The sequence below is a fragment of the Brassica napus genome, chromosome A2, assembly GCF_020379485.1.
Source record: "Brassica napus cultivar Da-Ae chromosome A2, Da-Ae, whole genome shotgun sequence".
Classification (NCBI taxonomy): domain Eukaryota; kingdom Viridiplantae; phylum Streptophyta; class Magnoliopsida; order Brassicales; family Brassicaceae; genus Brassica; species Brassica napus.
In genome coordinates, this window is record NC_063435.1 from 16,808,769 (window position 1) to 16,835,230 (window position 26,462).

General features: G+C 33.4%; 1 protein-coding gene and 2 pseudogenes across 3 annotated transcripts; 2 read left to right on the forward strand and 1 right to left on the reverse strand.

The window, feature by feature from the left end:
* The first annotated feature begins 1,564 nt into the window (after nt 1–1,564).
* LOC106398736 (DUF724 domain-containing protein 10-like) lies at nt 1,565–4,299 on the forward strand. 3 transcript variants are annotated; one of them, XM_048758448.1, is made up of 5 exons: nt 1,565–2,247; nt 2,331–2,813; nt 2,985–3,077; nt 3,156–3,296; nt 3,370–4,299. In XM_048758448.1, the coding sequence occupies exons 1-5, from the start codon at nt 1,792–1,794 to the stop codon at nt 3,982–3,984; spliced, it is 1,788 nt and encodes a 595-aa protein (XP_048614405.1). In that variant the 5' UTR covers nt 1,565–1,791; the 3' UTR covers nt 3,985–4,299. The 3 variants fall into 3 exon arrangements, with proteins under 3 accessions (XP_048614405.1, XP_048614408.1, XP_048614409.1); XM_048758451.1 differs by having other exon boundaries at nt 2,343–2,813; XM_048758452.1 differs by lacking the exon at nt 3,156–3,296.
* Nucleotides 4,300–11,719: 7,420 nt separating this feature from the next.
* LOC106402290 lies at nt 11,720–17,660 on the forward strand (annotated as a pseudogene).
* A 5,176-nt stretch (nt 17,661–22,836) lies between these two features.
* Nucleotides 22,837–26,019, reverse strand: LOC106398737 (annotated as a pseudogene).
* Nucleotides 26,020–26,462: the final 443 nt, after the last annotated feature.

Here is a 26,462-nt window from a genome sequence, read left to right on the forward strand (position 1 = left end):
AGCAATTTAAGATGCGTAAAAGTTTGAGTTTATTTGATTCACTTTACTTTGACCAGTGATGTCAATATGGACTCAGTGATGAAGCAATTTTAGATGTGTAAAAGTTTGAGTTTATTTGATTCACTTTACTCTGACTAGTGATGTGGATAAGAACATCTTCTTTGCGTTAAGAGCATCAGAGAGTTCCTTTAAGGCCTCAGCTATTTTTTCAGTCGTAGCATTATCGTTCGAATATAAACCCTCGATCTTCTCTTTTAGATCCTACACAAGTTTTTCAAAATTCAAGTTGTGCCATCTATTCCACTGGCTTAAGCCTCTGCGGCAGGTCGAAATATGTCGAAATATGCTCCATGTTATTTGAGTCAGGAGGGAGATATGAACACTTCCATCCGTCAAGAATGACTTTCCCTAGTTCCTCACTATCCAACTTCCTTTTATCAAGTTTAAAGTTTGTTTCTTTTTTGTTGGTTTAGTGAGAATATCTAGTAGGACCGGACAATGATCTGATCCCCATAACCACATGTACATGACAACAGAATGATGAAACTTTCCATCCCAGTTTTCATTTCCAACAGCTCTGTCTAATCGGCATCTAACAACTGTTCTTCCTGCTCGTTTTCCTACACAGAATAATATATTCTCAGTAAATGAAAACTCCAACATACCATAGTCTTTTAGCATCTGTTTCAATGGCAAACGAGCTATCAACGCATCGTCTGCCTTCTTCCTTTTCATTATGATCAGTGATTTCATTAAACTCTCCAATCATAAACCAATGTCAAGTTTCGTGTCGTTGAGAAACGCGTAAGATGTTCCCAAACTTGATCTCTACATTCTAACACATGGTCACCATAAAAAACGTCATAAAGACTTTATTCCATCAATGACTGCCTCAACGTTAATCATTCTGTTGTTTGAAAAAAAAATCATTTATTTAAAATTCATCTATAGAAAACAAAGCTAAACATTTGTTGAAGCCAAGTGGCTTAACAATAAACAAACGATCAAATCCTAAGTCGGCCTGAATGTTTTGCAATAGGAGCCTGTTGTACTTCGTCTCATAAAGAATTATAAGTCATGGGCAATGCTTTTGTCACATTTCCATAAGGCATCGAACTGTGAGATCGTTCCTAATCCTTCGAAAATTCCAACTGAATATCAGATTAAAGCCCTACTTGGTTTTGCCCCTGTTCAAAAATTCGGGTGCCTAGCCGTCTAGGCGCCCGTCTAATCGCTGATCGGACATAAGCCGCCGTGACTTTATCGTACTCTGACCAAAAAATTGCCAGCCAGTTAGTCGGTTCAATAACCCGATTAATCGGCCAATTTAGCAATTAGTCGGCCCAATATTAAGTTAATCAGTCTGACTAAAAAAATTAGCAAACTATGAAGATATTTTTAGGCCTACTAAAAAGTTCAAATACTTAACTAAGTTTCTACTATGAAAGAGATTATATATAGATTACAATTTCACATATTTTTCCCTCATTTTGAGAAGTCGACTTATTTGTTTAATTACGCATATATTGATATATACATATATAAATATAATAAAAGTACAAAAATAAGTTTTAATTAATTCTTAGTTAATTTCTCGATTTCTTGGCAACTCGCTAGGTCCGGGTTTATAGTCTCAGTCTGACTACCACCTAGGGTAGTTGGGTCTTACTGGTCTTTTACTTATCTCTTGGGTTTTAGAGTTTCTTCCAATCTGAGTATTTCTACAAGAAAAAAAGAGAAGGTTCAATTTATTCTTTTGCTGTGGCCCTGTGAGTGAGTGAGTAATCAAGTATGAGGTCTCTACCTAGCGAAAGACTATCCTTGATGGAAGGTTGTCAAGTGGAAATCTCTTACACAAATAATCGCTTCAAAAAAGTGTGGTACAGTGCCACTATCGAGTTAGAACGGCAAACCAAACCCAAATCCAGATTCCGACAACGCTGTGTCCGTGTGCTTAAGGATGACTCGTTGGCTCCTCTTACCGTTTTCACCCACAAAGCCTCGTTTCGTCCCATTCCGACCGATCGCTACGAAGATCGGGTCGAGATAAAGGAAGGCTCCATCGTGGACGCTGATCATAAAGATGAGTGGTGGGTTGGTCTTGTTGTCAAACAGGTTGGAGATGACAAGTTTCTGGTGTTGTTCGATACACCATCTGATATTGTTCTGTTTAAGAGAGAGCAGTTGAGGGTACATCTCGACTGGGTTGATGAGACATGGTGGGTCTTACCTGGACGAAGTGTACAGGTAAAAAACTGAATCTTTGTCTTAAATTGTTACTTGGTTTGGTTGTCAAAGCATAATGCTGTCTCTATTAACTTCACTGTTAGTTCTTGAGGCAGTTGCATGAGAAGCCTATGTTTATATCTGGAGCAATGGTGGAAGTGAGTGATAAGATAGATAAAGGAGAAGTCGTCTGGGTTCCTGCAATAATCATTAAAGAGATTGTTGATGATGAGGATGAGGATGAGGAAGAAAAAGAGGAGGAAGAGGAGGAGGAAGAAGAGGATGAGAAGAAATACTTCGTCAAGGTTTGTGTTAATCCCTCGAGCTTTGAGGGTATCAAGAAAAGACCCAACAAAGAGGTTGACATGCGTAGTATTAGGCCTAGACCGCCTCCTTTTTCGGCTGAGGAGCTTAAGTTGGTGGACTATATAGAGGTGTTCCATGGAACATCATGGCGTCAAGGGCGAGTGATTGGGAGAGTGTTTCGTGGACGGTGTAAAGTGCTTTTAGAGGCTACAAACAAGTTGTTGAGCTTCAAAATCTCGGACATTAGACCTTCCAAAGTGTGGGAAGACGGCGTATGGAAGGTATTATACACTTTGTTTCAGTCTGTACTAAATTTGTTGTCAGTGACTAATCTGCCTTTGCAAGACTTTTATATAAATGACACTGCCGTTTCAGCTTTACAACTTCAGCAAACATCTTCATCTTCTGTATTTATTTTTATCTTCTTTTTTTATCAATGTATTATGTTGCAGCCAAGGGAATCGCCTTCGACTCAAGGGTCGGTAGATGAGATGAGTGATTCTAGTAGTACATTCTCTCCAGCATCTAACAGTCCACGAGAGAATGTAAAGTTAATACTTCACATTCTTCATCATCTTTTGTATCTTTTATCTTCTTATTTTGATTTTTGATCTCTGTTGCAGCCGATGGAATCGCCTTTAACTCAAGGATTGGTAGATGAGATAAGTGATTCTGGTAATACATTCTCTCCAGTATCTAACAGTCCACCTGTAACTCCATCTCCGAGCATAAGTGCAACACCATTGATGCAAACACGAGAGAATGTAAAGTTAATCCTCCACTTTCTTGGTAGTTTGTTAGCTGATGGCTTATTATTCTTCTTTAACTCTTATGCAGGGAACTAGGGAAGATAACAATCGGAAGAGGAAGAGAGAAGAAAAGCTTAGTTCTGTTGAGGAAACTGAAGCAAGGGATATAACAATGGTTTTGCCCTTTGAGAAGAAGTTGCCGATTTGGAAGACAGTTGAATCAATGGAGGTATTTAAAACATTCCCACAGAGTCCTCATTTCACTCCATTGTTGGAGATTAGAGAAGACGCTCGTGAAATGTCTGCGGTGGGTATGTTGCTAACCTTCTCTGGATTACTTGAGGAAGTCAAATCTCTGAAACTCAACAATCCCATAAGCTCACTAAATAGCCTCAGTGATTCCTTTACCGAGTTAGAGAAGCATGGGTTCGATGTAAAAGTACCTATGTTGCGGATTAGTAAGCTGTTGTCTCTCATAGATAGGCAAGCAAAGAAGATGGAGGAACTTGAAGATTGCGAGAAAGTGACTGCAGAGAAAGAGAGCACCAAGGTTGAGAACGAACGCAAGATTCTGGAGCTGCAAAAGCTGAATGAAGAGGCAGACAAAGAGATAGCACAGAGTAAGTCATGTGAAGCAACGATTGGCCAACAGCTTGACGATGTGAAGCTTCAGTTTCACACAACTGCGTCTGCTCCATGGTAAAATGTTATATGACCTCCCAGCTAAGCTCTGTATTGCAGATAAGAAAAAGCTATAGATTATATGTAATTAGAAAGACTTAGTTGGCCTTTGTAGCCTTACGGATGAATGATGTTTTTAACGCGACAAATCAAAGACTACTGCCTTATGATTTTGATACCTTGTCTCAAGAAACGAGGTTGTAAGAACTGGTTTACTTTGTACCAATGCTTTAATCTTCTCAGGGCAGACTGATTCTCTTGTTCGGTACATATTTTGTATAATTATTGGGAACGAGTGTTTTGCCAGACATAAGCATTTTATAATTCTTTATTAATACATGCATTAGTAATTAAAAGACTATAATGATCAATTTATTATTTATGCTTTCATTCGAAAATTCTTATGTATTATAATATTTATTGAAAATTTCTTTGCACACTATATTCATTATCAATAAATAAATATTAGAAATCACTCAATATTCTCTAGGGCTGGGCAAATAAACCAAATCCGAAAACCCGAACCGAATCCGATCCGATAAAAATAAATCCGAACCAATCTGAACCCGACGTAAATACCGAATGGATTTTGTTTTATGGTATTTCGGGTTATGGATATTAGCCGAACCGAACCCGAATCTAAATGGATATCCGATAGAATCCGAAACATTCAAAACCTCAAAAAGATATTATATATGATCTCAATTCCTAATATGTATCCAAAATACACTAAAAAATATTGAACGTCTAAAATACTTATATATTACATGAAGGTTAGTGGTTCTATTACAGAAATGTTGATGGTTGATGATAGCCGTTGAATCTTGAAGTATTTAGATTTTGATTTTGTTTTCGTTAAACAATGTTTCTCATTTCATGAGAACTTGGTTTTCGTTTTATGCTTTTATTTATTTGGTTATGTTTACTTTTCGTTTGATTTTGAATGATCACAGTTGATGTTCTTTATTTCTGAATCGATTTTACTTAAGTTTTGATTACAAAATATGTACAAACCAAGTATTTTAAAACTGAAGAACCGATTTTACTCAGGTTTTGGTTATAAAATAGATAAAAATCAGGTACTTTTAAACCAAAAACCAATTGGGACACGAACCTGAAAGTATATTGGGTTGTACCAGTTCTTTGAAGATTTACTAACCCCGACCCGAATCCGATAGAACACGAACCGGTCCCGAACCAAACTTTCATATAATTCGAATGGGGCTGATTTTGATAAACCCGAAAAACCGCAATCCGATTGGATAAAACCGAAACCCGATTGGGACCCCGAATGCCCAGGCCTAATATTATCTTTCAATTATATAAAATTAAGAATTGTATTTGATTAATATTTAGTTCCATGTTTTCTATTTTCTAATTTTTAACTTTTTATTAAAAAATATTTTTTGGATAACAACACAATATATATATCGGAATTATCTTTTTATTTTAAATATATATTTTAAAATTTTGGATGATTTTTCTCATTACTAATTTTAATTATTTTTCAAATTAAATAATTTTAAATTATTTTTTACTTTTTTTACTTTATCACTAATTTATATATTTTATTCATTAGAGTGTAAACGATATTAAATACTTTAACTTCTAATATGAGACCTGAAATCCTAAAAATCACTTCGCAAATAATAGTATAGATAGATATGATGTTTATTATTTGTATAATTATTAAATTAATTTTTAAATTTATATTTATAATGAAATTTTATTTTAAATAAGAAGAATATATGTATTATTTTTTTTAGAAATTGATTAAAATTTAAATATAGCCTTCGTCTTTTTAATTAAAATATTTAAAAAATTTGAAAGAAAAAAACAAGAATTTCACTAACAATAAATAATAAAGTAATATCTTACTTATAAATACAAGTTTTATATAAAGTAGTTATAAATTGAGTGAATTTCACTTTTACCTCACTTTTGGTACAATTATTAATGTTCACTTTTATTAGGGAGACATTTTCATAAATACATAAATCATTAATGGGTAAATTACTAAATTGACTTTGACTAACCTAAGTCTCTTACGAACCATTGTCTTCCGTGGAGTGAGCATCATTCGACGAGATTCAGTGTCCTCTCTTTCATGTAGCCGGCGACAAGAGCAATCACGTCCGTTTAGGGAGAATCCAGAATCAAAACCTCAAAAATATCCGCTCTTATGCACATTCACAACTTGTATATTTCTCATTTGTGTATATTTTTTTGAATGTTATCAAAAATTCAAAGAAAGTTGGTTTAGACTTGTTATTAAATAGTTCGATCTAAGAGAAAGAGTTTCTATAGTAAACATTGAGGTTTTAAAAAATTATAACCCTTTATAAATCTGGGTTTTTGAATTAATTTTGGGCTTTTATTTATTTATTTGGTTCACATGGATTTTATTCCTTTTGTTATAAAAAGAAAATCAAAGAAGGTTACTTTTAATTTGAATAGTTTCAGATAAGAGAAAGACTTTTTGATAGTGAACATTGTATTTAGAAAACCCACATGTTGGGCAGTTCCAGCTCTTATTATGCATCTACAGGAACCGCAGTACAGCGATGGAGACGTTGTTCAAAAGCTGCTCGAACACGAGGTCGACAAAAGAAGTGCTTTTGTGCTTCGTCTCCTTGCATTGAAGGTTTTGATCCTCTTTTTCTCTCCATCAGCTACTTGTATAGTGTGTTACGTTAACTTGACCTCATCTCGTGAGTCTGTTGAAGAGAAACACAAGCTTTATTTGTACTGAGATTCTTACCAATGGAAATACAAAATCTGTTTTGCTTTGATAACTATTCGTTCTTTGTGTGTATTAAGAGGTATAGAATTCTTTGTAATGGTTCCGAGGTCACTATTTCTTGATGCAACTATCAGATACTGTAAACCAGGAGATAGTTTCTGATGAGATCAGGTAAAGCCAAAGGTGAATTAAGTTTTTATTTTTTGGTGGTTTGCCTCGAACTTTGAGACAAGTTGTAAGCCATACTGAACAAGTTTGATGATGACTCTCCGTAGAGATTTTACACTTGCATTTCAACATTGAACTTTATGATTTCTTTTGCTTTAGAAAACACTAGGAGTTATCACAAACAGAGATTTAATGATGACTAGTGAATTTGAAACTATTAGAAGAATTTTTGGTGGACAAATGTCTTGGAAGGAGAACATGTATCCAATGTAGTTTATGTCTCAAGATCGCTCACATCAACTCAAAGGATGAGTCTGGTGGGAAACCAGATATCAGCACGGATACACTTTTCCCTCCACCTCAGTGATCTCAAAGCTCATCACTTGAGGAGTCAGCAAATGATGACACAGAAGAGGTTGTGAAAGCAAGGCTTTTTAACTATGAAGTGTGAAGCAATGCTTAATGTTTTTTTCTTTATGCAGAGCCAGCCTCTTGAAAAATATCATAGCATGGAAAAGCATATGGATTTTGACTTACGTGAAGCCAATGAGGATAAGACATGCGCTTTGCGCGGGTAAATTTATATGAAAATTATTTAAGAAATATCATATGGAAAAATAAAATTTATATGCTTGATCGAATTAATATTTTTGGCCCTTAAACAATTTTTAAAAACTTTTTTGTTAATTAAATCATTTATTTACTGATGAGATGATCTTATTTTAAAAAACAATTTAGGTCAAAAATACTTTTGCATAAGAACCTAATGTTTAAGCCAAAGAATCTCAAGCCTACTATTTGGTTACAATGAAACTATTTCAACTTGATATGCTCTAGTAAGTTCTAATCATCCTAAAAGAACTAAGAGATCAACTGCTTGGGATTATTTTAGAATACAAAAAGATGAGAATGGCCAGGAGCGAGCATATTGTAAAAAATGTTTAAAGAACTATGTATGGTTGCCAAAGAGTGGAACAAGTAATTTACTTCGTCACTCTAAGAAATGCTCAAGTAGTTTGGATGTTGAAAGAAAGGAAAGGAAGTTTGATAGGGAAAAGTTCAGTAGAGTGATTATTTGTCATACTCTTCCTTTCCTTGCTGTTGAATATGAGGAACTTAGAGATTATCTTAGTTATTTGAACCCGGATTATAAGTGTTACACTAGAAACATTGCTGCAGCTGATGTAGTTAAAACTTGGGAGAAAGAAAAATAGAAGCTGAAGGCTGAGTTAGTTAATATTCCTAGTAGGGTGTGTTTGACTTCTGATTTTTGGACAGCTTCGATTTCTGGAGATGGGTACATGGTTTTGACTGCTCATTATGTTGATCAAAAGTGGATTTTGCATAGCAAGATTTTATCATTCTGTAATCTGCTTCCTCCACACACCGTGATGCTTTAGCTAGTAAAGTTCATGAATGTTTGAAGGAGTGGGGCATTGAGAAAAAGTGTTCACTTTAACTCTTGATAATGCTACAGCTAACGATTGTATCGAAGAAATTTTGAAGGATTGGCTGAATTAAGATGAAAATATGTTGTGTAAAGGAGAGTTTTTTCATGTCCGATGTTGTGCACACATCTTAAACCTTATAATGCAAGATGGTCTAAGTGTTATTAGTGGTGCATTGTCCAAGATCAGAGACACTGTGAAGTATTTTAAGGCTTCGACTTCTAGAAGACTAGCGCTCTCAGAGTGTGTAGAAGGTGATGACGAGGTGGTTATGTCATTGGATGTTCAACATAGATGGAACTCGACATACTTGATGCTTGAGAAAGCCTTGAAGTACAAGCGTGCTTTAAATAGGTTTAAAGTAGTTGATAAAGCCTACAAGCATTACCTTTCTAGTCAAGAATGGAAGAGGGCAAAGATTATTCATGAGCTTTTAATGCCTTTTTATTGCATTACCACTCTAATGTCCGGGACAAGCTACTCAATGTCCAACTTATATTTTGGACATATTTGGAAAATTCAGTGTCTATTGGAAGTTAATAGGAACAATGATGATAGTGTCATCCGAGACATGATTTTTATGATGAGAAAAAAGTTCGATAAGTATTGGGAGCAATATAGTGTTATTCTTGCAATGGGTGCTGTTCTGGATCCTAGGATGAATTTCATGCTTTTGAAGCGTTGCTACGATGAACTTGATCCATTTACTTCATAAGAAAAAATAAAACACCTCAAGAAGAAGCTTTATGATCTCTTCGAAGAATATAGGAAAACGTTTCCTTTGACTCATGTTGTGAGTTCTTCTAGTGTTAATTCCCGTGTTGCAAAACGAGGAAGAGGGATCTTGGACGTGCGAGATGTAAGTTGTTAGTTTAGTTATTGATTCAACTTTTGTTGGTTATATAGTAACCTCTTAAATTTCAAATGTTACAGGATTTGTTTGAACTAGATGATGTTCCAGATTATATGGAAGAAGGAAAACTTTTGTTGGTTATATAGTAACCTCTTAAATTTCAAATGTTACAGGATTTGTTTGAACTAGATGATGTTCCAGATTATATGGAAGAAGGAAAGCCAACCTTAGATATGTATCTTGAAGATCCAAAGTTAGATATGAGGAATCATCCTGATCTGAAGGTTTTGCATTATTGGAAAGAGAACAGAAATCGCTTTGGTGCACTTACATACATGGTAATGGACATCCTTAGCATCCCCATCACCACTGTGGCATCTGAATCTTTATTTAGTATTGGATCTCGTGTGATAGACAAATATCGGAGTCGACTGTTGCCTAGTAATGTCCAAGCTCTACTGTGTACTCGGTCTTGGATATATGGTTAGATGCTTGATGATGAAGGTATACATTCTTTTGTCTTATAAACTGATCTTGTGTATAAAAGTGTAACACTATTGTCTTGTGAAATTGTAGATGATAATGGCGAAGGTGAGACTGTTGTAATTAGATCGAGTCCAACTGATGTGGAAGACGTGATCACGCATCCACCAGAGTAAGTCTCATTTATTGTTCTTGATCTCTAACACGTTGCCTTTCTGTTTAATAAATTCTCAATAGATTAGATAAGTTCTTGGTTTTGGTTCCTTTAGCTTAGTGTTTTTGTTGATGAGTGTGAGAAATAGATTCTTGGCGTTGATTACTATGATGACTTCAAGAACCGTTCTTTTCACCTGGTTAAGTTTCTCTTTGTAATTGTCCCTCTGTGGGATATTAATAGGCTTTGAATTCACATTGTTGTCTCAGGTTTACCTCGAGCTCCCCAATGGTGAAGAATTAGCTTAAGCACTCTACTCTATGGTACACCATTCCTGATATGCATCTAGCTCTGTTTTGCTTTTCTTTTCTTTTCCTTTCATGTTATGACCACTTTGTCTCTATTCATTTAACCCAATGGCTATCTTAAAAGTCTAGGAAAAGAATGATTATGTTGTGTGGCTCTTTCTTATCAGTTTCTCCCTGGACGCTATGCATTTTTGTGATTAATAAAGATTGACCTCGTCTTTTTATTTAGCTTATTTCAGCAACCAGTGTTTGCGAGTACATACAAACCAACTGAGCCAGTGGACATCACAATCACACAAGTGTCTGAACTTTGCTAAGGACCGTTGGTGTTCATATGTGCTTATTTCATTATGGTCATATGTTTGTGCTTATTTCAAAACTTGTTGTTTCGCAGAACCTTTCATTTAAAGAGTTTTGGATTATGTTGCAATATTATTAGTTTTGATTTTTGGAGTTTGAATTATTGTATTAAATATATTTTGTCAATATTTTGATGAGTTATATTATATAATTTGTTAATTTCTGAGTAGCATTTTTTGTTTTTAAATGTTAATAAGTTAATGATAATTTTCTTGTAATATAATAAATTTTTAAATAATGTTTATTAATAGTATTGTTGATGGGTCAAACCCATTAAAACCAATAACTCATTAATTTATATGGGCTATGGTTTAACCCAATCCATTTAATTAATGGGTTGGATAAACTCATGATCCATAAACTACTCAATCCATTTGGGTATGGATTGGTTTGGTGGGTTTATCCATTTTGACACCCTTAACTATCTTGCATGATTCCGCAAGGGGAAATGTGTATGTTCCTCTCTGCAACTTAAAACATGAAGTTAATAAGTGTGGTAAAATAACTAATAAGCTCTTATAAACAAAAATGTTAGCAAAGAGTTTCATGTAGTTACCTTAATGGTTACATACAGATGAAGAAGTCTTTCATTCTCTTAAAGTTTGTTCAGATATGATGTTGATTGACGATCATTCCTAATAATATTGGAGAAAGCTCCTATGTAGCAAAATTTAATTTTTAAGATGAGACATATCTAAGTTTTACACTATTTTTGTTGTCATCAATTCAAAAATCTTCTAAAACAATCCCAGTCAAATCTTTGTAACAGAAAACCGGAACCAAGCAAAACCCTAGATCTAGCGACTTTTCAGCCGACCCCTAGCATCCGCCGTCACCTTCTTTGGAGCTTGCTCACCGCCTTCAATAATGTGTATCTCGAGCTCACCCGGTCAGTTGTAACCACTCTGGCGGCAACCACATGAAGGCGATGGGGAGCGCGACCCAAAGAAACCTCTGTGAACTTTGCCGGAGCCGTGAAGTTCGCCGTGGCAGACGACCTTCACCAGCCAATCTTGACTCGCCATGCATATCATCCGTCGACCTCACCGGAACTACAAGATGTGGTTTAATAATTACGCGGTTTACATGTAGAATTGAGGCACTAATTTAATAATTACGAATAGGCTCTGAAACAAACTGTTTAAAGTTGGTGAAGATAGTTTCGACACCGTAGAATTGATCTACCTTCTCAATCTAAAGACCTGATTTTCAGAGATGTAGAAGTTGTTGTTGGATGATGACGCGTTTCCAACTTACCAAAAAAATTAGTTGACATGAAAAGGTGTATGATTGATTTTTGTTGTAATTTAGATATTGTCCATAAACCATTAAAAATGAGCAGACTATTCAAAAGCACGTTTAGAACATAGGCAGCTAAAGCTTGTCAGATTTAAATATATAAAAACAAGAAGAAGAAAAGGAACACAGAACAATAAGAAGAAGAAACAGAGACATGGAAGAATCAGAACAAGTTCTTCCTCTGCGTAATTACAAATTCTAATCTTTCTTATAATTTCAGTTCCTCAATGGATAACGAAATACTAACAAACATTTCTTGACAGTAACAAAAGCCAAAGATCCGACAAACCCATCGTCGGCGTCATCGTCTTCATCATGCGAAACCACAGAGGAAACACCAGTCTCCAGCAACGAGGAAGAAGCAGAAGAAGAAGAAGAGAACTCTCCAATCCGAGAAGTAGCACTCACGGTTCCGACGACAGACGACCATTCGTTACCTGTCCTAACATTCCGCATGTGGTTCTTAGGAAGTATCTCTTGCATCCTCTTGTCGTTTCTCAATCAGTTCTTCTGGTACAGAAGAGAGCCTCTTGTAATCTCCGCCATCTCCGCGCAAATCGCCGTCGTACCTCTCGGGCGTCTCATGGCGGCTAAAATCACGGACAGAGTCTTCCTCCAGGGGTCAAAATGGGAATTCACGTTGAATCCAGGTAGCCTAAGAAAAGAATAAAGAGATAGTAACCTGGATCAATCTATCCATTTTGGTTAGATTGTAAGAAGTTGTTATCTATTTTTCTTTGATTAACGTCAGGCCCGTTTAATGTGAAAGAGCATGTGTTGATCACTATTTTCGCTAACGCCGGAGCTGGATCTGTTTACGCAATTCACATCATCACTGTTGTGAAGGCGTATTATATGAAGAACATGACGTTCTTCGTCTCTTTCATTGTTAAAGTTACCACCCAAGTTCGTATTTTTAAGCTTTCCATTTCTTTACCAAAAAAAAAAAAGTTTGGAATTGGATCGAATTATTGTTTCTGATAGATTAAGAGTGATTTCTGTTTAGGTGTTAGGGTTTGGTTGGGCCGGAATATTCAGGAAATATCTTGTTGAACCGGCGGCGATGTGGTGGCCGGCGAATCTTGTTCAAGTCTCTCTCTTTAGGTTAGTAGTGTGTTTTTGGACCTTTTTAAAAAAAGCTGTGTTGAAAACGATGGAAAAAATGTATTCCAAGATAATATAAGTTATCGCTTGAAAAGCTGTGTTGAAGATAATATCTTTAAAAAAAAGCTGTGTTGAATATATTATCGCGTGACATATAAGTTATATTATAGTAAGTAGAAGATAATATATTCAATTCCCTCCAATATAATTTAGGGCAATTTTCATAAATAAACTATTTTCAAGTTTTGGTCCCAAAAATAAATCACAAAGAGGAAAATGATCAAAATGTTTTATTTAATAGGTAAAAAGATACTAATACCCTAGATAAAATAAATAAAAAATAAATTTATAGTTTTAGATTATATGTTTTCAAATTCGAACTTTTTTATAAATTTTTTTTTTGAATTTTTTTTTGTAATTCGAAAATACTTTTTGAAACTATTTTTAAAATTTTTACTTTCAAAATTTTAATATTTATTTTCTATTTTATAAATTTTAAACCTAAAACTCAAATTTCTACCCCTTAATTTTAAACCCTAAGGTTTATATTAGTTAACCCTAAGAATATAAAAGCACGTACATTGGCAGCTTCTAACTTAGATTTTTAAAACAAAAAAATATTAAATAATAAAAAAAAAGCAAAAGAGAGTAGATTGAATTCTTAAAATGGAGCTAATCGTCCAAGTGTCATTTGGCAACTTCTGAATGGTTAACTTTTTTAATTCCAAAATTACACATGATTAAACTATTATTACTTTTGATATTGGAACCTGTTTTAAAGATACTTTCCGATAGAGTTGGCCTAAGTGTATATTTACCTCTTTAATAAAATATTTTGGTCATTTTAATTTTTAGAGTCTATATTTGTGATAAAAACTTTGTTAGTGTTATTTTAGGGTATTTCCAAGGTTTTAAAACTGTTTTTACATTTATTAATAATACAAAAGATTTAAAACCTCGATATATTATGAAAAACAATTTTGATAACCAAGGTTTTTATTTGGGTATATAACTTTGTAAAGTAAATGAATTAAGTTTTTATAAAGTTCATTTATAAACACAAGAGTACAGATTAATAAAAGGTAAAAGCACACATGGGAATATGGGATCCAATTTTTATGTTATTTATTGTATAGTTTTACTGAATTTGTCTTTGAAATTTATAATTGTATAATAGTGACATTTTTGTGGCTATCTGGTTTCAAAGACAAGAACTATTTATTTATATATACGTGGTTTAAGCAATACAAGTAGACTAGCTTAAGATCCGCACGGGATGAATATTATAATTTTATAATTTTTATCTATTATTATTTATATGTATTCAGTATATAATTAAATTAGGGTAAACACATAAAAATAAATAATACATCTTGTTTATTTACGATATTTTTTCGTAAATAAATCAAAATAATCAGTTTATTTATTTTATATAGTATATAACTAAATTTCAATAACATGAACATAGATATATAGTATATTTTAATATAAATATTTTTATTGAAAATTTATACTCATGTGATAAACACAAAATTTCAAATGTGCGATTTTTTGAATGCAAATTTTAAAATTAAAATATTAAGGTTTCAATATTTTTCAATACAAATTTCAAAATTATCATATTTAAGTATTTTTCCTGTGTTATATAGTTTAATTTTAAACTACATTAATATATAATATGAATGTCTAGTAAATGAGATTTCGTATTCATACGATTTATGATCATTTGTATCTTGTTATTACCTAAAAAAAGTTAAACCATTGATCACAAAATTTTAGTGTGAGACATTTAATGTTTTTAGTAATTTATAGTCGTTTTAAAAATTTAAAATATAACATATAGGAAAAAATTAAATTTTTTTTATTATATGGTTAATGTGGTTGTTTAATATCTTTTAATAATTTAAATTAAACAAAAAGAGCTAAGATACCAAAATTATTATCAAATATTTATTATTTATAATCATTAATTATCATATATACTTTAACCATATTACGTAATTCCGTAGTTTTTATTTAAGGAAAGTGCGAGAAAATTATTTTGTACACTATTTATCAATTTAATAGTTAGTTTAATAAAAAGTATAATATAAGTTAAAATGGACCAACATATTTTCTAAGAATTCTGAATTTAATTCTCATGATGATACGTGGATACAAAACAATGTTGTAATGTTTCTCAACTAATAACAATGAATGATATTTTTTTTCTATCAATAATTTGTAGATTCCAACTGGATTACTTCCCCCAAGTCCATGTCAATAAAACGTAATCTAAATTGTTTTGTGTACGGCTAAAATAACAGAGCATTGCACGAGAAAGAAGAACGGGCTAAAGGAGGGCTGACACGTACACAGTTCTTCTTGATAGCATTTATTTGCAGTTTCGCGTATTATGTGTTTCCGGGATATTTATTTCAAATGTTAACGTCATTGTCGTGGGTTTGCTGGTTCTTTCCATCATCAGTCATGGCCCAACAGATAGGGTCTGGTCTTCACGGGTTAGGTATTGGAGCCATAGGACTCGACTGGTCAACCATTTCCTCTTACTTGGGTAGTCCACTCGCTAGTCCATGGTCAGTCCTAACCCCTAACTCACTCCGGTCTACTCTCATGAACTCTCAAAATGAACTAAGCCAGAAACTCAAACCGAATGCCAATTCATAAATTCATGGGCATTCGGTTTGATCTTGGTTTAAATTCAGGTTAGTTCAGTATTACAAGAAATGTGCTTCATATGTTTTCTTAACAGGTTTGCAACGGTTAATGTGGGTGTGGGATTTGTGTTGGCTATTTACGTCTTGATACCTATATGCTATTGGCTCGATGTGTACAAAGCCAAGACCTTCCCTTTATTTTCTAGCTCTCTTTTCACAAACGAAGGTTCAAAGTACAATATCGCATCCATTATAGATTCCAATTTCCACCTTGACCTTCAAGCTTACGAACGTGAAGGCCCTTTGTATCTTTGCACTTTCTTCGCCATTAGTTATGGTATTGGCTTTGCCGCTCTAAGCTCTACCATCATGCATGTCGCTCTATTTCATGGAAGGTATAACCTCCAACATTACATTATATATTAAAGCAATCATAAATTTCTACGTCTATGTCTGAATTTTCGACATGTATAGTTTTGCTTCCTTTTGTTAATGTTTTCAGTGGATTTTTTTTCAGGGAAATATGGGAACAAAGTATGGACAGTTTCAAAGAGAAGAAAATGGACGTACATACAAGGCTAATGCAAAGGTACAAGCAAGTACCAGAGTGGTGGTTTTGGTGTATTCTCGCTATTAATATTGGAGTCACAATCTTTGCTTGTGAGTATTACAAAGACCAACTTCAGTTGCCATGGTGGGGTGTTCTCTTGGCATGTACAGTCGCCATTATCTTTACACTTCCTATTGGTATTCTCACCGCTATCACCAACCAGGTAAAACAATAGCATTTTATTAAAGAAAAAAAAATAAAGCTGAACTAGTGAGTCTTAAATACCACTAGATCACCACCCACTTTAAATTTAGAACCAATAACATAAAGGACGAGTATATGTTTTAATAAGAGGCTTCTCAAATTTTATGTACCAAGACGTCATTTCCACATGCTGAAAAACGATATTGATTATAACTATGTCAATTTCTGGATCCTAGGCTCCAGGATTGAACATTATTACAGAATATATCATAGGATATATCTATCCAGGATACCCTGTGGCAAATATGTGCTTTAAAGTATATGGATACATAAGCATGAAACAAGCCGTCTTATTTCTCGAAGATTTCAAACTCGGTCATTACATGAAGATTCCACCTAGAATCATGTTCATGGCGCAGGTTACTATCTATATTTTCAACTATATTATACCATTTTAATGTTACAAGTTATAATCTCATATATGATCTATTTATGATCTATTTCAGATTGTTGGAACACTCCTCTCATGTTTGGTGTACCTCGTAACGGCTTGGTGGCAACTGGAGACCATCCCAGACATATGTAATTCTAATTCAGTTTGGACATGTCCACACGATAAAGTCTTCTACGATGCATCCGTGATATGGGGACTTATTGGTCCGCATAGAATCTTTGGAGATCTTGGTTTATACAAATCCGTTAACTGGTTCTTCCTCGTTGGCGCTATTGCCCCAATTCTTGTATTGTTGGCCTCAAGAATGTTCCCTAGACAGGAGTGGATCAAGCTTGTAAACATGCCGATTCTAATAAGTTCGATACGCTGGATGCCATCCGCTACAACCGTGAACTACACGTCATGGCTTCTTGCCGGATTTTTCTCTGGCTTTGTTGTGTTTAGGTACAGACCAAATCTATGGCAAAGGTATAATTATGTTTTGTCTGGAGCACTGGATGCTGGTTTAGCATTATGGGTGTTTTGCTTTATATGTGTTTGGGGTTTGAGAATGTGAGTTTTGATTGGTGGGGAAATGAACTCGATGGTTGTCCTTTGGCCTCCTGTCCAACTGCCGCAGGTATTGTTGTTGAAGGTTGCCCATTTTACACTTAAAACGCGTTTGCGACTCAATTCAATTGAGACATGACAAAAGCATTTGTAGCTCTGAAGTTTGGGCATGTGCATCAATTTTTCGTTCTCATATGCTTAGTAGCAGTGTTGTGTATAAATTGAAAAAATAAATCTATTAGTAGGAGATTTGTTTTCGCCCCATGATAATTTGGTAGTGAGGCTTTGAAATGTTGTAACTGAAATTGAACTATTTTTTTTCTTCGGTTCAGCTTAAATTTAGTTAAGTTTAGTTGAAAATCAATTCAATTCAATTCAATTTGATGTATGTGTCAATCCCTCGTTTTAGCATAATTGGAATGGGGTGAAACCCGATTAAAAGTTTCAGCCTAATAGTCATAAATTTTTGTATACTAAAGCACAAATCAACTCACCAATCAAAATTTAACACATAATTCTTATTTAAAAAATTGAGAAAAAACAATTAAAACCAAAAATGGTTTAGAAAAAGTTTTTTTTTCAAATATGACTCAAAACAAAAAGTCAAACATAAAACTAACCCATGATTTTTTTGCAATTTTTATTTGCCCTATTCACCCCTGAAGTATGGATTATTTACGAATATACTATTACATTTTTTTAATGAGTGTTTTACTTTATCATCCTTATCTTCATCAAGTATTTACAATATTATCATTGCCATCAATACACCAACACACTATGAACAACCATCTGAAGCTCTTAATGCACCAAAATTTATATTTTAACTCTTCATATCTCATTTCTTATGCACACAAACTACATTTCTTTCACTTTCTCTCTAAATTCATTAAAAAAAACAAGATTTTGATTCTAAACTTTGTAAAGTTCCAACTCATGATTCTTGGTCATTAACAAGTGGGTCTGATTCGTGGTGAAGTTCTGTGTATTAGGAGAAGCAAATCAAGTTATCTCACTGGTTGAAAGTATGAAATTGATTTTTTCCATATTTGTTCGTCAGAAGACTTTCGTGTAAGTCTTCTGGTCGTAGAAGACTTATACGAAAGTCTTCTGGTCAATGCAGATGTTAGTTTTGCAATTGACTTTATGTGTGTTTTTAGAGATGACTTCTCTCGAAGTCTTGCAACTTTTCTTTGTTAGCAAAAAAACTCAAAATACCAGAGAAGACTTCTTTGTAAGTCGTCTAGGATAAACAAGTTAATTTTGCAATTGATCGAATTGTGTCAGAAGTTTGACTTTCTCTAAATGACTTACACGAAAGTCTTCCATCAGAAGACTTTCATGTAAGTCTTCCGAACTCTTGGTGGAAGTCTTCTCACTGCCGATGAAAGACGTCTTAGATTACTTTTGCAATTGAAAAATAAAAATTAAATATTTAATTTTAATTAGACGACTAACATTTAAGTCTTCCAGAAGACGACTTACACGAAAGTCTTCCAGAATTTTACTCCTAAATTCTGGTCAAACCTTGGTTATCACAGAAGACTTCCGTGTAATTCTTCGGCCGGAAGACTTACATGGAAGTCGTCTAATTAAAATTAAATATTTAATTTTTATTTTTCAGTTGCAAAAGTAACCTGAGACAATTTACATGGAAGTCGTCAATTAAATGTAATATTTAAGTTTTATTTTTCTGGTGGAAGACGTCCATGTAAGTGTTCTAGAAAAAGTTAAATTTCTGACATAATTCGGTCAAAACTAACATGTTTATCTTAGAAGATTACCAGTAAGTCTTCTATGTTATTTTTGAGATCTTTTTCAAAAATAAAAGTAAGCCGATATTTACAAACGAAGACTTCCAAAAAAGTCTGATGTAGAGTAGACTTCTATGGAAGTCTTCCTTTGTAAATTTTCAATTGCAAAAATGACCTAAATGGAAGACCTATTTTGGCGGACGACTTATGTGGAAGTCTTCTACGTCAATGTTTAATAAACTTTTATTTTCTCTAACACTTTAAAGGCCTTTTAACATTTTCTTGTTAATTCATGTATATTGATGAGATTTAAAATTTTAATTTTTACTTCAAATTTAAGTTTTCCGCGTAAATTTTAGTTTCCCGCTTATATTTTATTTTCCCGCTTAAAATTTAGGTTTTCCGAGAAGACTTCATGGAAAACTTCCCAGAAGACTTCATGGAAAACTTCCCAGAAGACTTCCAAAGACTTCCTAGAAGATTTTCCAAAAGACTTCTAGTGAAAGTGCTACATGTTTAATGTTTGATTTTCTTGTGAATTTGACTAAGTTTTCTTAGAAGTCTTCTCCTTTAGTTTTAGTATATTTGATAAAATTTTTGTGTTATTTTGTTTTGCTGTTGAAGTTGTATCAATAACTTCAATAAATTCAAGTATTTTTGGCAAGATAATATTGTAAACATGAAAATATTTACTAAAAAAATTCATTAATATCTTTTCAAATTTACAAAAGAATTCACAACTAAAAGAGTACACACATAAATCACAAAATATGCCATAAATATAACTATTACACATGGAGTTAGAGATTATTCCTCCACAAAGATAAATTTGGACTCCACTAGACATGGGAGAAGATTCCTAGGGAATTATGTTTTAGAAGACTCTGTTAGAAGCATTATATTTTAGAAGGCTTCCGAGAAGGCTTCCAAAATCTGATTCAATTCTGAAAAACCTGCATATCGAAAAACGTTCAAAGAGGTCATAGAGAGGTTAGATAGACATGAGACCAAAATAAAAAATTGATATAAAGTTTTGTTTTTCCAAGTTCATAGAGATTTGAGAGAGGTTAGAGAGTTTTAGTTTGAAAAAAAAAAGGAAATAGCTTTATGCAACAAAAAGTTACCTATTGAGGAAATATCAGACATGAAAACTTACCAAAACGCTCAAATATGTTATAAAAGAGGATACATGAGAGAAGACCCGTCGGAAGACTTCCAGGAAGTCTTCCATGAAGTCTTCTGGTGCATTATATTTTAGAAGAATTTCGAGAAAACTTCCCAGAAGTCTTCAGAGTCAGATTCAAATCTGAAAAACATGCATATCCAAACACAGATCTAAAGAACATGCATATCCAAAAATGTTTTAATGACTTCGAAATAGAGAAAATTAATGGAAGATTAGATAGTTTTATTTTTATAAAACACACAAAAATAGATATCCAAAATTTGTAGATTTACCTTTAAATGAGTGAAAAATGAGAATCATGTGATAAAACAATCTGCAAAAACAAGATAAACTATTGAGAAAGATATGAGACAAAAAAAATGAAAAATTGATATAAATTTTAGTGTTTATAAGTTCAAAGAGATTAGAAAGCGGTTGAAAAGTGTTAATTTGGAAAAAAGGTAAGAGCTTCTTGGAAGTCATATGATGGACTCTTCTTCCATGTTTCCTCTTTCATAACAATTTTGTATACTTCCAAGAAGTCAGATTTTTTTAGAATACTTCCAAGAAAACCTACAGAAGTCTTCCAGAGTCTGGCCCAGATGTGAAAAACCTGCATATCCAAAAACATTCAAATGGCTTTGGAAGATTATATATATCTACTTTTATAGAACAAAAAAATAGATATCCAAAATTTATAGATTTACCTTTAAATGAGTGTAAGATGAGAACCATGTGATAAAAAAAATGCAAAAACAAAATAAATTAGTGAGATGAGACAAAAAAAAGAAAAATTCATTTAAAGTTTGATGTATCCAAGTTCAAAGAGATTAGAGAGAGGTTTGAGAGTTTTAGTTAGAATCATTATATTTTCGTTGCAGCCATTTGAGAGGAAGAGATAGAATGTATACATTTTCTCTATATATGGAGACAAAAAATTTATTTAGGATAAATATTTTCGATTCAGAAAACTTTCAGAGAAGTCTTCTATTAGAATACTTCCTGAAATTCTCATGTCTCTAAAAATGTTACTCGCCAAGAATACTTCCAGGAAGTCTTCTAGACTCTAAATTTATACCCTAAACTTAAATAACTAACAAAATAGAAAATAAAAAATTCACTAAACTTAAAATAAACTTTGAAAGTGCTTAATATACATGAAACTAAACACATATAGGATAAATTTTAATTTTTCAAAAAATATGCTTCCAAAATCTAACCCTAAAAATACAAACAATACAACAACATATGTTACCGAACCCTAAACCAAAGAATACTATGACTCACTACATTCACTCATCTGTGTTGAAAACGTTTCAATCTTACTATATTTTAATTTATATCATTTACAAATGTTTATAGTTACATGATTTCAATTTTTCCCATCAAACTATTTTTAATATAATTTATAAATTACTTTTAAGATCTACAATATGAAAGACATAGATTATATTCGTAAAAGTATATTATGTTTTTTTGTTTGGTCATAAGAGGCTACTTATAATTTTACTAGCCTTGGATTATTTTCATTTAATTCAAGTTGGGATATACTTTTGTGTTTAAAATCAAGTTCGGGATCATATTTGGCAAATTTCCCAAAAAAAAACTACAACAACATTTTCCTTTCCACTAACCTTAAGACATAAACCACGATCTTCCCTCATCCTCCACAAAAGTTTTGTCGCTATTTTTATATATTTCTAGAATTTTTTAGACAAACGACAGAGACACTCTCAATTGATTGAATGTAGATTAGGAAAAGTATACACTCCTTATTTAATCTCAATACCCTAATTCTATTCTCCAAGTAAAGACATGAAAATTCCTCGGTCATAATCGTCTCTGAGCTCTTTCCCATCTTTGGGCACCAAATTCAAAACAGATTTGAGTTAGGATGTAGTAGCTACTCCTGTTGGAAAAGCAAGAGTGTAAACGCTTCATTAACTGGTTTTCTCAGCGCAATTTTCAAGGGTTAAGATAATGGAGTCTCGACGAGGCATTAAGGAGAATCCATGGATTCATCTACATGTTATCTCTGCAACCCTTCGTTTGACACAAAATTGTGTATTGTTTTAACTGTTTCATTTTTACTTTCAGCATGCGTTTGTTTATGTGAGAGAAGCTTCAAATTGATTTTTTAGAGTCCAACCTTTCAATGTGCAATTGATAGGTAAACACAATTTTTATAGACATTTACTGTTGTTGAGTCAATTTTGTGGATATTCATTGTTTCAAGAGTGGCTAAAAAGCTTTAAGAGTGGACATAGTGGATCTAAATTGATGTAGATTCGTCCAGTGCAAAGAGACTTAGGGTAAGATCCAATTAAAAAGAAAGGAGGAAGAAAGATCCAGTAAAAAAGAGAAAAAAAGAAGATAAAAAGCAAACTTAGACGTGGTACAATAGGATGAGCAAATTTTGATAAAATGTAAAAGCGTTTCTACTAAATCACCACCGAAAATGTCAAATTATTTAATTGTTTTTCCTATTGTACAAAAACGTAGATTGGAAACACTCATGAAATATTATGGGTCTGAATGGTAACCACAGTTTTGGTAAAAAAAAAAGCGGTGCCGAATTGTAGTGCGGTGCGGTCCAACTGCGGTTCGTGCGATTTGCAGGACAAGTGCAGTTTTAGTAGAATAAACGGTGCAGAATTATGTTGATTGGTGAAAATATATAGTTTGTGGAATTGAACAATTAAAAAGTATTTGAAAAATAATAAAATGATAAAATATATATTGAATACACTGAATATAATTAAAAAGTTCTATTTAGCGTTGCTATTGCTGTAATTTTTTAGTATAATTTAGAAATTTAAATATCAAATTTATATGAATTAAATATTTAAGTTACATATATAAAATAAAAAAATAAAGTAAAATACAATAAAAATATCATCGACTATTTTGATTTTTCCACAAGATATGTGCTATATTATCTCTTATTTGTGCCATTTGTTCTCCTTGTGCCGCATCAAGTTCTTCTCTATCAACAAAGTCACATTCTGAACATCTGTTGTTCAGTCTCGTATCTAGTGTTGTATTTGCAAAATCTTCATCCGGGTAGTTTAATGTTTTGATAAAGTTATGTAATTCCATTGTAGCCATTACCACTCTTTTTTGTACGTATATTTTGTATCTTGGATCAGATAGAATTCTCCATTTTTCTTACAAACTCCAAAAGTTTTCTCAATAACAGAACACAAAGACGCATGATACCGTTTGAATAGTTCTTTTTTTATTTATAAGAGCAGGACCAGAGTTGAATTGAGACATATGATATCTCACAACTCCATTTCGTGATGATCTGTATGGGGCTAAAAATCCTTGCTTGTTTGGATAGCCTGAATCAACGAGATAATATTTATCTTGTGGAGGCAAAGGAAATTAAGAATCATTTTGTTGTGCCATTGCTAGAACAACAGTATCGTGACAAGATCCTAGTGTTCCATTCCATATATATGTGAATAACATATTTAAATCACAGATTGCCATGATGTTGAAAGATGAATTATCATGTATATTCTAATACATTCCTTGTAACTCAGGCTCCACTATTACGCATACAAGAGTCTCATCCATTGCTCCCACGAATCCACTGGAAAAGTATAATATCTTCGATCAGAGTGCAGTCTTTCAAGAACTCGCATTAGCTCTTGTCTTGTTGCAGTTCTAATATAATCACATGCCAATAGTTTTGTCACCGTACGAACTTCCATAAATTTTCTATGAATCATCTCTTGGTTTCGGCCAAATCTCAAACCAACATCTCTCTGAACTTCATTATGCCCACATATATGTAGAAACATAGCCACACTTTCTTCAATACTTACATTAAGTGTTGGTTTAAGACCATAATTTGTTTATAGTACATTACACAATGAGAAGAAGCACAACAGTGACATTCGTAATAACCGAAGACAAGCAGCATCATCTTCTTGTACTCGTCGCCAAATATTTCTCCATCCTAAACCTTTATCAGTTTGCACTGGTCCCCTTTCAAAATAGCAATGATAGTAAGTCAATGTTGGATGGATAAGTAACTCTGCAAACTGCTCATTTTCCAAATTTCACAGTTCAATTCTCTCTTCGTAACTTAGGTTGTGTATGTCTTGTGCTTGTAACTGGCATATACGAAAAGCCTGAGATTTTAAACATGAAATAAAATAAGCCATGAGTAAATATAAACTATATTAACCGAATAAAAATGATTAGAAGACTAAAAATATATCAATATTTTACAACATAAGCTACAATACAAAAAACACTATCAAAGAATTAATCTTTGTCTTCTGAGTAATTTTGGTGACTTTCATTTATATTTATAGATGTTCTCCATATGTTGAATAAACCTCCTGGTCTAGGTGTATGAGAAATATGACCAGAATTATCATTTGGTGAAGTTTCCACTTCTGTATTATTTTCTTGTTGAGTATTCCTCACACTTTCTTCTTCACCACCAACTGAAAATCCATATTCAACATTTGTTGGATTCGTCCTCGATAGTCCGCCTTGTTGAAAGTTTGATGAAATCCCCCACCCTGAAGTATTTGGTGAAAGCCCCCACTGTGAAGCATTTAGTGGTGTTTCCCACTGTGAAGCATTTGGTGATGTACCCCACTATGAAAAATTTGCCCGTATGCTCCATTGTTGAGAATTTGGTGGTGTCCCCCATTGTTGAGAATTTGGTGGTGTGCCCATTGCTGAACATTTTGTGGTGGTCCGAATTGTTGGGTTGGTTGGGATGAACCCCATTGTTGAGCATTAGGTGGTGTTCCCCATCGTGAAACATTTTGATGTGTGCCCCATTGTTGAGCGTTTGGTAGTGTGCCCTATTGCTGAAAAAATGGTGGGGTACCCCATTATTGAGCAGTTGGTGGTGTACCCCACTGTTGACCATATGAACTTCCAAATGATTGTTATGCACCTAACTGTTTTGGCACATCTTCGTTGTTACGTGAAACACCAGCCATAGCTTCCAGTAATTGTAACTTATCTTCATCGATGCTTCCAGCTATATCAAGAAAATAGTTACGCCAAAATATTAACTCTTTAAGAGTATTAAGACATGTCCAGTAAAATCTTCCTTTTGGAAATGTTTAGAGCAAGAAATATTTCTTCTGCATTTTTCCATTCATCATAGTTTTCTTGGTCAAAAGCACATGGATGAAGTTGTTGTAAACTTTGACGTTGAAACTCTGTATATCCAGCTATAGTGTCTTGTATAGTTGTTTCAAAAAATTGTCTTCTTCTACCTCCACTTGAACCACTTCCACTTCTTATAGGAAGCCGTGAGTGTTCTCCAGATCTTTGGGAGCCACTTCCACGCCTAATGCTTGACTGTGAATTTTGTCTTCCTCGTTGAAGACTTCTGCGGCCAGGATGCTGTACCGTTTCATTGGTGTGTTCATTCAAAGGATGTGTATCATCATCAATTAAACGCGATACACAACTTCTTCTTCTTCTTGTGTTTGTGGGATGCCACCACTATCAGTGTCAGATCCATCATCACCTTCTTCATTAACACCACGTCTATTAGTTAGCTATTTCCTTCTTTGACGTACAAAATGTTGAGATTGTGAGTGTACATCGTGTAATGCGAGACATCGTACCTTCACATCCGAAAACTCTGGCGGTTTTCGGTTCAAACTTTTTCTTAATTTGCATCCCTAAAAATTTAAAATCATCATATTAATTTGAACCTAAATATTGACATATGTTTATATTTATATTTATATCTTTATTAATATAAAGATTTTGTGTGCTTACATTTTCACGTTCTTTCCACTATGTGTCAGATGCATATATCATAGATATATCAGGATCAACCAAGATACCAATATAAATCATAAGATTCTTCCATCCCTTATATTTTTTTTTGAATTCATCAAGCTTGCTTTTTTTTTAAGAACCATACCTTATATTCATGTTGAAGGCTCGGTTGAACTTATCTACCATATACTCTCTACCGTTGGCACTTGGATTTTTAAGAATATAATTATTCCTGGAAAGTGCTTCGTCGAACAACTGAATTAATGTTTTTTCTTGTATCTATGACCATTTGTGTTTGTCTTTGGTCTACAAATTTTAAAATTATAAGAGTAGTTAATTTATAGAATTTAAAAACCATAACTATTAAAATTTTGTAAATATAGTCAAAACTTACTCTTAAAGTTGTTTTCGTATGAGGAGTTGATGCTTCTGTAGGACGACTTGAATTTTTTGTTCTTCCATAATTTGTATTTAT